This window comes from Eurytemora carolleeae, unplaced genomic scaffold, assembly GCF_000591075.1.
Source record: "Eurytemora carolleeae unplaced genomic scaffold, Eaff_2.0 scaffold349, whole genome shotgun sequence".
NCBI lineage: Eukaryota > Metazoa > Arthropoda > Copepoda > Calanoida > Temoridae > Eurytemora > Eurytemora carolleeae.
Genome location: NW_019396296.1, coordinates 187818 through 201427, shown reverse-complemented (window position 1 = coordinate 201427; position 13610 = coordinate 187818). Strand labels below are relative to the sequence as shown.

General features: G+C 30.3%; 1 protein-coding gene across 2 annotated transcripts; it reads right to left on the bottom strand.

The window, feature by feature from the left end:
- Positions 1-3520: 3520 nt before the first annotated feature.
- LOC111700408 (uncharacterized) lies at positions 3521-13411 on the bottom strand. Of its 2 annotated transcripts, none has more exons than XM_023471293.1 (7): positions 13335-13411; positions 8318-8400; positions 7374-7450; positions 5579-5648; positions 5465-5500; positions 5236-5291; positions 3521-3680 (listed from the first exon to the last, which is right to left on the bottom strand). In XM_023471293.1, the coding sequence occupies exons 1-7, from the start codon at positions 13345-13347 to the stop codon at positions 3593-3595; spliced, it is 423 nt and encodes a 140-aa protein (XP_023327061.1). In that variant the 5' UTR covers positions 13348-13411; the 3' UTR covers positions 3521-3592. The 2 variants fall into 2 exon arrangements, with proteins under 2 accessions (XP_023327061.1, XP_023327062.1); XM_023471294.1 differs by lacking the exon at positions 3521-3680 and adding an exon at positions 3741-3975.
- Between the last annotated feature and the right edge of the window lie 199 nt (positions 13412-13610).

The following is a 13610-nucleotide window of genomic DNA, read 5'->3' as shown; positions in this document are numbered from 1 at the left end:
TATTTATCAATGCGCTGTAAGCCTAATTCCCATGTTGTTATAATTCTAAAATATAAAAATCTATTCAAGGATGATTTATTTTTAGATTAATCCATGAATTTCAAGGATAATATTTTTAAAACTTTTCCTCTTTTTCAGAATCTTCGGGGGGAAATAATTCAAATTTCTAAACTTCTTTATAATTTATTGTCCCCCTGTGCATGTCATCACAAATGACATCACGAAATGGTATTTGCGGCATGCGCTTTTACCTCTATATAGACCTATGCACCCGGCATAAAGTCTGTACCTTTGTATGCTAATTAGTAATTACAGATGAATGAAGTATTCATTTAGATTTTTAAAGATGTAATGCAGCATCTATCATATATTATACTTAAAAATCATATTTTTTGTTGGTGACAGTATATTAGAAGATATCTTGGCTGAAGTAAGCAAAAGTTGTAAAAAGTGCGCTTTTTAAAATTTACTCTTTATCTAATATATAAAATTTACAGTGGCTGTGGTTAATCTTCTTATAAAAAGTGTTGAAACCACTAGAAAAAATTATTTTTTCAAAAAATGTCACAGTTTGTTGTGCAATTTAGTTTAAGTATAGCTATTCATAAACCCACACCCATTTTACCTCTGACCCACAGATGACGTCATATGTTCATAGCATATTTTTTAGCCAAAATGCGATATTTTATCTAAAAAGTCATTTTTGTTAGTGTTCCAAAAGATTTTTTAGAGAAGATTTTATGCTCTATTCGTTTATAATTAGCATATACAAAAGTACAGACTTTTTGCCGGAAGGGAAAACGGGTGTGGGTCGGAGTCAATATGAGTACCATTTTGTGACGTAATTTGTGGTTCGGAGGTAAAACAGTGTGGGTCGCCTTCCCCCCATCTAGGGACACATGGCTTTGATACATCTGTTTGAATTGTTTGACATTCCTTGAGTTTTTGATGTTTTCAGGTAGTGCATTCCACTGCAGAACTATTCTATTTCAGAAATATGAATTTGGTCTGGAAGCTTCTATATATATATACAAAGGGACTATTCACTTGTTCTGGTTTCTCTCCTCTCAGCACAAACCAAATCTTTCTGTCCACACCATTTTAATTCCATGTATGATTTTATAGGGTTGTTCAAGGTCGGTGTATGTTATTCTCTCCTGTAGTGTAGTGAGGCCAAGTTCTTTTACGGTGGATTCTCATTTGAACTACTGCCGTTTGAACTATGGTACGTTTGAACTATTGTTCGTTTGAACTATTGTTCATTTGAACTACTGACATGACGTCATATCCTGTAGTTTAAATCAACGCATTTCTTGCTCATTTGAACTATTTTTCTACCCCAATTCAGTTTTAAATAGTTCAAACGGCAGTAGTCCAAATGAGATAGCATCTCTTTTACTCTTGTTAAATTACAGTTTATTGTAATCCATTAACCTTTTTTAGAGATTTTTTCTAGACATTTTCTAACCTTTTATGACATTTGAAGTTAACTAGGGATTCCAAACTGGAGAGGAGAACTCAAGAGATGAGGTCTACATATGTCTTGTACAGATTCATATATGTAATCCTATCTCTGTAGGTGAAAGCTCTCATATTTTTATGTATTTTGACGTTTTAAGATTTCAAACGCGTGAAATGAGATAAATAGCTCTAAGAATAAATTTATAGTACATAGAAAGTTCGGTATATACATAGATATAATAGAATATATATTAGAGGGCAATTTACTAGAAAAAAGTGTAAAACGGCCATTTTGTTGTACTGTTTCCATACTGCAGGTGTACTTCACATATTTATGCTATATAACCTTTTGGGCTCTGGAATTTCATTTTATAGAAAATCTAAAATTATTTTAAAAGAAAACCAAATTATGAAATAGGCTGGTTTCATAATTGACCAATGATCATTTCACATAGACTCTATGCCTTCCACTTTACAAACGACGATTTTCCGTTATAACTATAAATCAAATGATGCTTTTATTCACCTAATTCATTATAAAGTTTATTTAACAGTTTAAAAAATTCGAAATTGAAATAAATAGTCTAGGGAACATACTGTATAAATGTACTCTACTGCATATAATTTGTGAACATTTACATGATTTGGCTAACAGGGACTGAAAAAATTCATACCGAAGGATTCTTTAAATTCCCCTCTAATATATTCTATTCTTTATAGGTCTCTTAAAAGAAAGACGACTTTTTATTCCATATCTATTAGATATCCAATCCCATGTGCAGAATGGGAACAATTCTTAGATTTTAGAAAAAGTATTTTTTATGCTTCAGATTTTCCTTATATTAAAATAAATAAAAAATATTAGTTAATAAAATTTCAACTATTCAAGTTAAGTTAACAGTTGCACTAATTCAGAAGAAAGTATTTTACTAGACTGTGTTACCACGAAGGATGTGAATCTAGGGACGATCTCAATCTCTTTACATATAACGATCTGAAGGATAAAGCCGTTTCTTTGATTAGAAAAAAGTCTTTAAAGGATTTACCTACTGTATCAGTGAACCTTGCGTATCTACAGGGTGTCCCACGAAACATGACAGTATGCAGAACGACTTGAATGTCGTCTTGATTTTTGATATAATTTGCTACGTTTATTTGTCAACCTAATTTTAGAAGTAAATTTCTAGAGATAATAATCACAAAATTACCCTTGTCCTGCCATTTCCAAAATGTGGTCTGCCATTTTTGTGCTTTCAATATTGCCCGAGATATGAAGAATTTCGTTCAGATTTCGACAATTTTGCTTTTATTTAACAAAATTGAAATCTGAACCAAACTCTTTATATCTCCGGTAATATTGAAAGCACAAAAAACGCAGACCACTTTTTGGAAATGCCAGGGCTAGGAGAATTATGTGATAATTGTTTCAAGAATCATACATGTTAAAGTAGATAGAAGACTAAATGTCACAAATAAATTCAAATATCAAAGACGACTTTCAAGTCGTCTTGCTATTGTCATGTTTCGTGGGACACCCTGTATTTGTATAAAAGTTGTAATCTCTGTTTATTTGTTTGTATGTCCAATCATAACTTAGAAACCCCTTGACTGCTTTGCTTGACATCTTAAATGTGTAACTTGGTAGTACAGCGGGAAGGTGCTTAGCTTGGTTTAGAAGTTTAAAGTTGAAAAGGTAGTTTTAGTTTAGTCTATCCAATAAAACAAGACATATTCGTAAATATATATATATATGTTGCGTATAGCTGGCCAAACGGCTGGACAGATTGGGCTGACATTTTCTTGTGGACACTCATTGATGGCCAGGGGTTGTAAAAGAAAAAAAATCAATTTTTTTCCACGGGTAACGCCGGGCCTTTTAGCTAGTAGCCCATATAGGTATAGAGAAAGATTACGTGCAGTCGTCTTTAACGTGTGAATATTTGTCGGTAACCCTGTAATATAGAGCTTGAGACGTCATGGAGACGTCACCTTAAAGTCGGTAAATTTCAGAATACTCTATATTAAATATCCTTTCAGGTATTATTTATACTACAGCCAATAATAAATCGAAAGCTAATTTATTAAATCCAATTCATCGAATTATTATTTTAAAGACCAGAGTTTGGATTTCCTACACCATGACACACTTGACAGTTTCTCCTTGTTCATCCAGATATTCATCAACAAACCTGGCAGACCAGTCTTTAGAATCAGCATTCCTAAACAAAGGATTAATTACATCATAAACCTGGCAGACCAGTCTTTAGAATCAGCATTCCTAGACAAAGGATTAATCACATTACAAACCTGGCAGACCAGTCATTAGAATCAGCATTCCTAGACAAAGGATTAATCACATTATAAACCTGGTAGACCAGTCTTTAGAATCAGCATTCCTAGACAAAGGATTAATCACATTACAAACCTGGCAGACCAGTCTTTAGAATCAGCATTCCTAGACAAAGGATTAATCACATTACAAACCTGGCAGACCAGTCTTTAGAATCAGCATTCCTAGACAAAGGATTGATCACATTATAAACCTGGCAGACAAGTCTTTAGAATCAGCATTCCTAGACAAAGGATTGATCACATTATCTGTACATTATAATTGTACAGATTTCGATTAGTCGAAACTTTTAAAATCCCATGTGACTAGGGATGTTAACGTTTTCATTTTTCAGAAAAACGATCGTTTTGTTATGAAAACGACGACGAAAAATCGAAATCGAAACGATCGTTTTTAAAAACGATAGTTTTTTTTAAAAAGTTCGTTTTTTAAAAATGGTCGTTTTTAAAACGATCGTTTTTCAAACCGCTCGTTTTTATAAAATTCGTCGTTTCGTTCACGATCGTTAACAACGACCCCTTCGTTAACGATCGTTAACGAAGTGAGGAAACCGACCTGAAGGGCATCTGTACTTATCATTGAGTAGTTTTTAAGAAAATATCAAGGGAGTATTAACTCCCCCACAACTGTTAAACTTCATGTAAGACGACATTCAATAAAGTTGCATGTAATTTTTTTTCCAAAACGACCGTTTTGATAAAGTTCGTCGTTTCGTTAACGATCGTTAACGACAACCCTTCTTTAACGATCGTTAACGACGACCTTTCGTTAACGATCGTTAACATAATTGTCAATAACATTTTTTTTTCAAAAACAATCGTATAACAAACGATCGCAAATCGTTTTAATAAAAACGATCATTTTCAAAAACGATCGCTATTAGTTTTCTAAAAGTTTAAAACGAGTGGGTCGTTTTTAAAAAGGATTGTTTTTTTCCGAAAACGAAACGATCGTTTTTGAAAACGAAACAAAAAAAGATCGTTTACAAAAACGATTAACAACCCTACATGTGACTAAGGCATGTTTAAAACTTTGTCCGTGACTAAACCAAATTAAGAACGCAAAGCAGTCAAAGACGACCTTCTATATAGGATGTAATTTTTGTAATATTATTTTTATAATTCTCAGATGATTTCATTATATATTTACATTATTCAATGACAACCAATATAAAACAGAAGTGTTCTGTGTTATCGTCCCCTCTTAGGAAGAAATGCTGCTTGGTAATGCATATATAAAATATAAAAATTTGTGCAAGCCATTTTCAAATATGCAACATTTACAAACTTTAAAAATCCTAGGCAAATCATGCCTTTCTAATTATAGAAGAAGGACAACACAAATTTTAATACAATTTATTTAAAATTATATTTTTTTTAAATTGTATCCATGCAATATATCTAAATAAACATAAGGAAACTAACCTGAAATCATGTGTTATTTCTATGCAGTGTTGGATAAAAAGATTTGTTACCATTTGCTGAAATATTTAGTTATTCATATTTTCATGGAAATGACGTCATTGTAAGAACTTAACTTTCATGAAGGTTTAATTCTTAATAAAGAAAATTGCAAAGGTGCAAAGAATTCCCAAATCAACTTGAAATAAAGTCCGGGGAAAACTAAAAACATATTTATACTTTATAGATTTACCTTTTTATTGTAGTTTCCAACCTCACGGTCACATCCCTAGAGATTTTAGGCTTTTAGTTAAAAAAAATTATGAAATATCCAGGAATTGATTTGCTGAGTATTATGTTTTCCTACCTTCTTCCTAACGCACGATATTTTCTTTATATCGATAAAATCTTCGTCCCTGTCATAGTCTACACTATATCTAAACAAATAAAGATTTTAATCCTTGTCCCTGTCATTGTCTGCACTGTATCTAAACAAATATAGATTTTAATCCTTGTCCCTGTCATTGTCTACACTGTATCTAAACAAATATAGATTTTAATCCTTGTCCCTGTCATAGTCTACACTATATCTAAATAAATATAGGTTTTAATCCATGTCCTTGTCATTGTCTACACCGTATCTAAACAAATATAGATTTTAATCCTTGTCCTTGTCATAGTCTACACTATATCTAAATAAATATAGGTTTTAATCCATGTCCTTGTCATTGTCTACACCGTATCTAAACAAATATAGATTTTAATCCTTGTCCCTGTCATAGTATACACTGTATCTAAACAAATATAGATTTTAATCCATGTCCCGGTCATTGTCTACACTATATCTAAACAAATATAGATTTTAATCCTTGTCCCTGTCATTGTCTACACTGTATCTAAACAAATATAGAATTTAATCCTTGTCCCTGTCATAGTATACACTATATCTAAACAAATAGAGATTTTTATCCTTGTCCCTGTCATTGTCTACACTGTATCTAAACAAATATAGATTTTAATCCTTGTCCCTGTCATAGTCTACACTATATCTAAACAAATATAGATTTTAATCCTTTTCCCTGTCATAGTGTACACTATATCTAAACAAATATAGATTTTAATCCTTGTCCCTGTCATAGTATACACTATATCTTAACAAATATAGATTTTAATCCTTGTCTCTGTCATAGTGTACACTATATCTAAACAAATATAGATTTTAATCCTTGTCCCTGTCATAGTATACACTATATCTTAACAAATATAGATTTTAATCCTTGTCTCTGTCATAGTATACACTGTATCTTAACAAATATAGATTTTAATCCTTGTCCTTGTCATAGTCTACACTATATCTAAATAAATATAGGTTTTAATCCATGTCCTTGTCATTGTCTACACTGTATCTTAACAAATATAGATTTTAATCCTTGTCCTTGTCATAGTCTACACTGTATCTAAACAAATATAGATTTTAATCCTTGTCCCTGTCATAGTATACACTATATCTAAACAAATATAGATTTTAATCCATGTCCTTGTCATTGTCTACACTATATCTAAACAAATATAGATTTTAATCCTTGTCCCTGTCATAGTATACACTGTATCTAAACAAATATAGATTTTAATCCTTGTCATTGTCACTGTCTACACTATATCTAAACAAATATAGATTTTAATCCTTATCCTTGTCATTGTCTACACTATATCTAAACAAATATAGATTTAAATCCTTGTCCCTGTCATAGTATACACTATATCTAAACAAATATAGATTTTAATCCATGTCCCTGTCATAGTTTACACTATATCTAAACAAATATAGATTTTAATCCTTGTATATAAGGCAAGTGTAAATTTTAAATGTCCCAAGAGCTTTTAAGAAATGACTATTTGGCACTTATGCCATATATTTATATGTTTATTGGACAGTGTCTATAAACATATAAATGATATTTTCTGATAAGATGATTTTGATCCTCAAACATTACATTAAATATTACATTTTATTACCTTTTTAGTATTAAAATCGCTAAATATATCAACACATTGCAGATTTAAGAAAAGCATATATTCGTTATGCATCACTTCAGCTTGTATTACCAGAGAAATTATATCATTTTTCTATAGTCATATTTTAATTTATGCATTGTACTTACTTGCAGTACAGCAAGTCCCCCTCAGTAGTTCCTGTACACCGTCCAATAACAAAGCTTCCAAATGCTCCATGGTGATGCTAAATTATAGTTCATGAATAAATAGTTTATTTTGAGGAATTGTTTAGATAGTTTTAATTGACTCTACAGTCAGCAACAAATAAGGCACAAACATGTTAATAAACTCTTCTTAAAAAAAAATGTTATTCAAATGTTTTGTTTATATTTTCTTTGCGTTTATGTCGAAATCAGTCACGTAATATATTTTGGGGAAACTAACAGCTCTTAAGTTGATAACATTGTTGTTAAAATGTTAAAATTGTATTTATTTGCCTTAACCCCCTTTTTAAATTTTACTAAATATTTAGATAAACGGAGAGATTAAAACTTGTATGAAACCTCACTCTTGGATCAAACTGTTGGGAGTAGAGTATGGAGTTTAAGATCCATAATTTGGATTCATGATGATTAAATAATGATTGGAATTAGTTTTAAAATTGTAGAAATTTCGGTAAAAACATTGAAATCTAATTAATACTTGACCAGAAAATAAACATTCATATCTAATTAATACTTGATCAGAAAATAAACATTGATATCTAATTAATACTTGATCAGATAATAAACATTGATATCTAATTAATACTTGATCAGATAATAAACATTGATATCTAATTAATACTTAATCAAATAATAAACATTTATATCTAATTAATACTTGATCAGAAAAAGCTTTTCACCAAAATGTGAATCGGGCATTGTCATCTTTGCATGTAGGGTCACTTGAAATTAAGCTTACAGTCCCTTTAAGAACGCTTTATAGTAAGTGGATTAAACGGATGTTTACTATTTAGACCTTTTAGATGAAGATTGTAGACTGATTAAACATTATCTCTTCAACTTTAGCTTCTTGGTAAATAAACTTTTTAAACGTAATTTTAACTTACAGCGTTTACATCAACCTTTGCTTGTCTCCCATTCCGGAGCCCAAGGGAACTACAGGTTCCGATAAATATCAGAATTAAGATACCTGAAAAATATGAAAATTAAGAAAGCTGAAAGGCATGAGTAATAATTAACCTGAAAGGTAATGTGTACCAGTAAACCTGAAAGGTATGAGTAATAATAAACCTGAAAGGTATGAGTACTAATAAACCTGAAAGCTATGAGTACTAGTAAACCTGAAAGGTATGAGTACTAATAAACTTGAATGGTATGATTACTAATACACCTGAAAGGTATGATTATAATAAACCTAAAAGGTATGAGTACTAATAAACCTGAACGCTATGAGTACTAATAAACCTGAAAGCTATGAGTACTAATAAACCTGAAAGGTATGAGTACTAATAAACCTGAAAGGTATGATTAATAATAAACCTAATAGGTATGAGTACTAATAAACCTGAAAGCTATGAGTACTAATAAACCTGAAAGCTATGAGTACTAATAAGCCTGAAAGCTATGAGTACTAATAAACCTGAAAGGTATGAGTACTAATAAACCTAAAAGGTATGATTACAATAAACCTAAAAGCTATCGGGCCTTTCCCTTTTCAACTTGATCTTTTATCTTTCTTTCATTCTATTTCCTTCTTTACTCCTCTCCCTTTAATTCTTCCAACCCTGCCTCCTTTTTTCTTTCAATTCTCCCCCTCAATTCCCATATACAATTCATAATTTGCATATCGGCGCTTTACACACCATTTTATCGAATACATTTTCTATGATGAAAACATTGAATTATGCAGGGTATTATTTTTTAGAATATTAAGTGTACAGGGTTAAATAGGGGTTTTTTAATATTTGTTGAAAAATTAGATTAAATCAAATTATTCAGTTGATAAAAGATTCTGGAAGGGGGATTCATAACTCATAATTTTTGGGAAAAAATGGATTTAACATGCATTCTTCTTAATATATGTAATGGTATTTTTTTGAAATTTTCAAGCACAATCTTACGAACAAAGAAACTGAGTTTTAGTCCAAAAATCTTTGCAACTCGATGTCGTTAAATTTCAAACTACAAGTTATGTTACATCAATGAGCCTAAGTTTGAAATATCAAAGGTTTATACCAACAGGTTACAAAGATTCAGGGATAAATAAACTTGAGTTTGTGGCAAAGCCTCAAATCATTTACCCACAAAACAAAAATTTTTTTTTTTAATTTTTAAAAACCTTTTGGGATTTTTTAAGATACAAATTACAATTACAGCTTTAAGGTTCAGTTTTAAAAAATACTTTAATTTGAATAGCTATATAAAATCCAGACTATCCTAAATATTTTTTGATCAATCAAAAGATGATACAGGGTGTCCCAATAAACTTGGGAATTCAGTGACGAATTCGATATCGCCTTATTAAATAATTCTTTGATATAGTTTAGTGATACCTACGGAGAAAGCTGTATAATATGTAAGAGTTTCGTCTGCTATGTTCACATTTGGTTTGTTTATGTTTTGACTGCATAATGTTGTACTTGGTAAAACAAGAAAATTGCAGTGTACAAACATAGTAAATTTGTCCGTCTTCACTGTTCATCTTGCGAAGACATTATAGACACATTTTTACAGTCTTTTACCCTTTTCATAAAATAAACTCTAGCAGACATAATAATATTATGGGTTTTGAAATTAGGTATTACAATGCTAATTCATAACAAAGACGATATCCAATTCGTCACTGAATTCCCATGTTTTTTTTGATACACCCTGTATAAAGGTTGTGCTCTATAAGGTTGTTGTGAACAAAAATGAGAAAAAACTTTTATCTGTATAATCTGTGAAATGAATATTTTAAATCCCTAAATTTCTGGTGACGTGGTCAATGATAATCTAGAATCTTCTCTAATTGGAAAATAAATGTCAAGACAAAACTTCGTCAAAAATGTTTTCNTTCCCACCTTCAATAAACTCAGTTCTTGAAAATCACTATGCTCACTATACAGGTGTTTTATAGCTAGAGTTCAGCAATTTGTTATTTATTTCTGTATCAAACACGTGAATAATTCCTCTATAAATTTGACGTGTTTATTTTACAATTTTTTCAAAGACTTACAAAGTTAATAAAAAAACTCTAACATTTAATGTCGCACATTTTTTTCAGTTTTCAATAACTGATTTAAAAGTTTTGTATTGCACCCTAGTTAAACGAGCGTAACCGAATCTAAAGCCCAATGTGTTTTGCAAACATAACAGAAAATGCGCGTTGCAGCGCGCACAACTGGACAGATCTGATTAATTTTATTTCCCCAACTATATTCAATGATATTCAAAACCAAGAAAACATGTCACTATCAGCTCCATACTTTTTAATAACGATTAAAGTATGATTTATCTTCATTGAAAATTTATACTTAAAAATTTCGCGTTTTTTTCTGTTTATGCTTGTGGATGTTTAAAAACTAATCAATGTCAACATTTTTTCCCAGACAAAATTTGTCCAATTGGACCGTGTATAAAGCAATTCCAAAGAGAATAGAATATATATTAGAGGGGAATTTACTAGAAAAAAGTGTAAAACGACCATTTTGTTGTACTGTTTCCATACTGCAGGTGTACTTCACATATTTATGCTATATAACCTTTTGGGCCCTGGAATATCATTTTATAGAAAATCTAAAATTATTGTTAAAAGAAAACCAAATTATGAAATAGGCTGGTTTCATAATTGACCAATGATCATTTCACATAGACTCTATGCCTTTCACTTTACAAACGATGATTTTCCGTTATAACTATAAATAAAATGATGGTTTTTATTCACCTAATTCATTATAAAATTTATTTAACAGCTTTAAAAATTTCGAAATTGAAATGAATAGTCTAGGGAACATACTGTATTAATGTACTCTACTGCACATAATTTGTGAACATTTACGTGATTTGTACTCCCTTTCAGGCTGAATGAGACTGAAAAAATTCATACCGAGAGATTCTTTATATTCCTCTCTAATATATATTCTATTCTCTATGAGCAATTCCCTTTGGTAATATTACTACAACACATTTCAGCCCAATTGGTTTAGTCGATATGATGACGCTTATTTGATACAAACGGACAGACAGACAAGAAAAATATATGCATGGACAGGACAACACCTGTTTTAAAAACAATTAATTAATTATCATTTTTTAAAATAAACTGTTATATCATTGTTAAAAAAGTATAACACCTTAAACTTGTTAGTTGTCAGATGTATTACTTAAAAAGAGTTTTAAAGAAAACATCAACGAACTTCGAACTAAGGGGGGGGGGGTAACTGAGTTTGCAGATTTATTAATGGCATTATTAGGATCAAAAAGCTAATCGCAGTTTTCTTTTGATTCTGATTTCTGACCCCTTGAATCAAAATGCAGGTTTAGACGATTCATCCTGTTTTCGAAGCTAAATAAAAATATTTTAAATTTTCTACCCACCATTTTAAAATTATAGTCGTAATTTCTATTTGCATTTGATTAAATTTAAGTGTAATGTTTATTGTTTATTCTTATGTTTAATGGTCCCCCCTGTATACACTAGTCTACCCTATATAGTTAGGTATATGATGAGCAGATTGTACAGAGTATACACACAAGATGAAATTATCTATCTAAACCTTAATAAGTATAATTTGAATTAGGAATTTGGTAGATAAACAGTATTTAGTAGACACATTGGAATTAACCCCCAAACCTTATTAGTAAGAGAAGAAGGGGGGGGGGGGTACTGTATCAAAACAGAATATCTTTTAAGAATCTAAAAATATTATGTGGTTATCCGGTAAATTTATTTTTGTTAGTAAATCAGCATATATAATATATTACTAGTGTTATCCTAGTCAAAAGACGAGACTTCAGAGACGACTTTATGGAATTAAGACTGTCTGTTTCCCGGCAACTGTTAACTTGTTTCTTTATTTGTCAAATAATTAAATATGCCATTAATAGAATATATTCAAGACAGTTTCAGGTCGTCTTTACAGTCTCATGATCTCATCTAAAATATTAAAAATAATTCAGGGTTCTTCTCTAATTATTTTACCCAGCCTTGTATGCAGATATTTTTAACTTTTTAACTTTTTAACTTTTTCAATTTTTAACTTTTTTTATTTTTTAACTTTTAAATTTCTAAATTTTTTTATTTTTTAACTTTTAAGTTTTTAATTTTTAAATTTTACTTTTTAACTTTTTTTTTTTAAAATTTTTAACCAAACTGAAAACATTCTCGTGGTTATACCAAGTTCCCGTATCAAAATTTGAGGCATAGTGGCCCAGGGGTTACTGAGTTATGATCGGACATACAAACAAACAGACGAACAGAGATTAATACTTTATATATATAGACCCCAGCTCGAAAAACCAGCTTTGTCTGTTGATCTTAGCAAATTTTTAAACAAACCCAAATCAATTGGCCAATAGGTCAAGGGGTTTATGAGTTACAAACATTGTCCATAATGAAAAAGAATAAATTGCATATTACTTCTTAAATTTATTTCGATCGTGCATGAAAACGATAATTTTCAGTCGTATTCATTTTAAATCAAACTCGACAGTAATTTTATTTTATTAAAGGATTTTAAAAGGTATTTTACCTTGTTTGCAAAACTATTCTGTATTTTACTCTTAGAGTAATAATGTCATACTATCTATACATTGTTTTCAATTTTTATTTTTTATTCATAAAAAAGATTAATACAAATGAGTTAAAAATTATTTTAATATAGCTGCAGTATTCCCTATTATTAAATTGTAAAACTTCCTGGAGATTCTAAATGCCTCCCCCCCCCCCGGGGCTAATGGCCTCGAAAACCCCAAAGCACCTCTTTTAAGTAAGAATCAAACCGCCAACAAAATTCATTTTTTGACATTTTCAAAATTAATAATCTTGCATTCTTTCTTCAGAGTATTATGCACGAAGGAATAATGATTAAATGAATAAAACAGTGAATGTATTAACTAATAAATTAATGAAAAAATAATTACCTCCAGTCTTCATTATGCTAAAGCTCTAGATTAATATAAACTGAACTGATTTTTAAAAAATGTTTAATTGATTAAAGGTGTCTAGGAATGTATTTGGTAAAGTCGGCTGCCGAAACATTTTTTTAAAATAAAATGTAAAGGAAAAATGAATCGGGTTATTGGCTGAAACCTAAGAATATCAGGAGTTGATTGAGACATGTAAGACATCTAGCTGATGTTCTTTTCTCGAGAAATTGATGAAAACTGTGTCAAAATTATACCAACGTATATATGTAA

Excerpts from the sequence above, each read along its gene's own strand:
- LOC111700408 (XM_023471293.1), bottom strand. Across the intron at positions 7,451-8,317 it reads CAAAGGTTGATGTAAACGCT|CATCACCATGGAGCATTTGG; the intron begins GTAAGTTAAAAT and ends ACTATAATTTAG. Across the intron at positions 5,501-5,578 it reads TATCGTGCGTTAGGAAGAAG|GGATGTGACCGTGAGGTTGG; the intron begins GTAGGAAAACAT and ends TAAAATCTCTAG.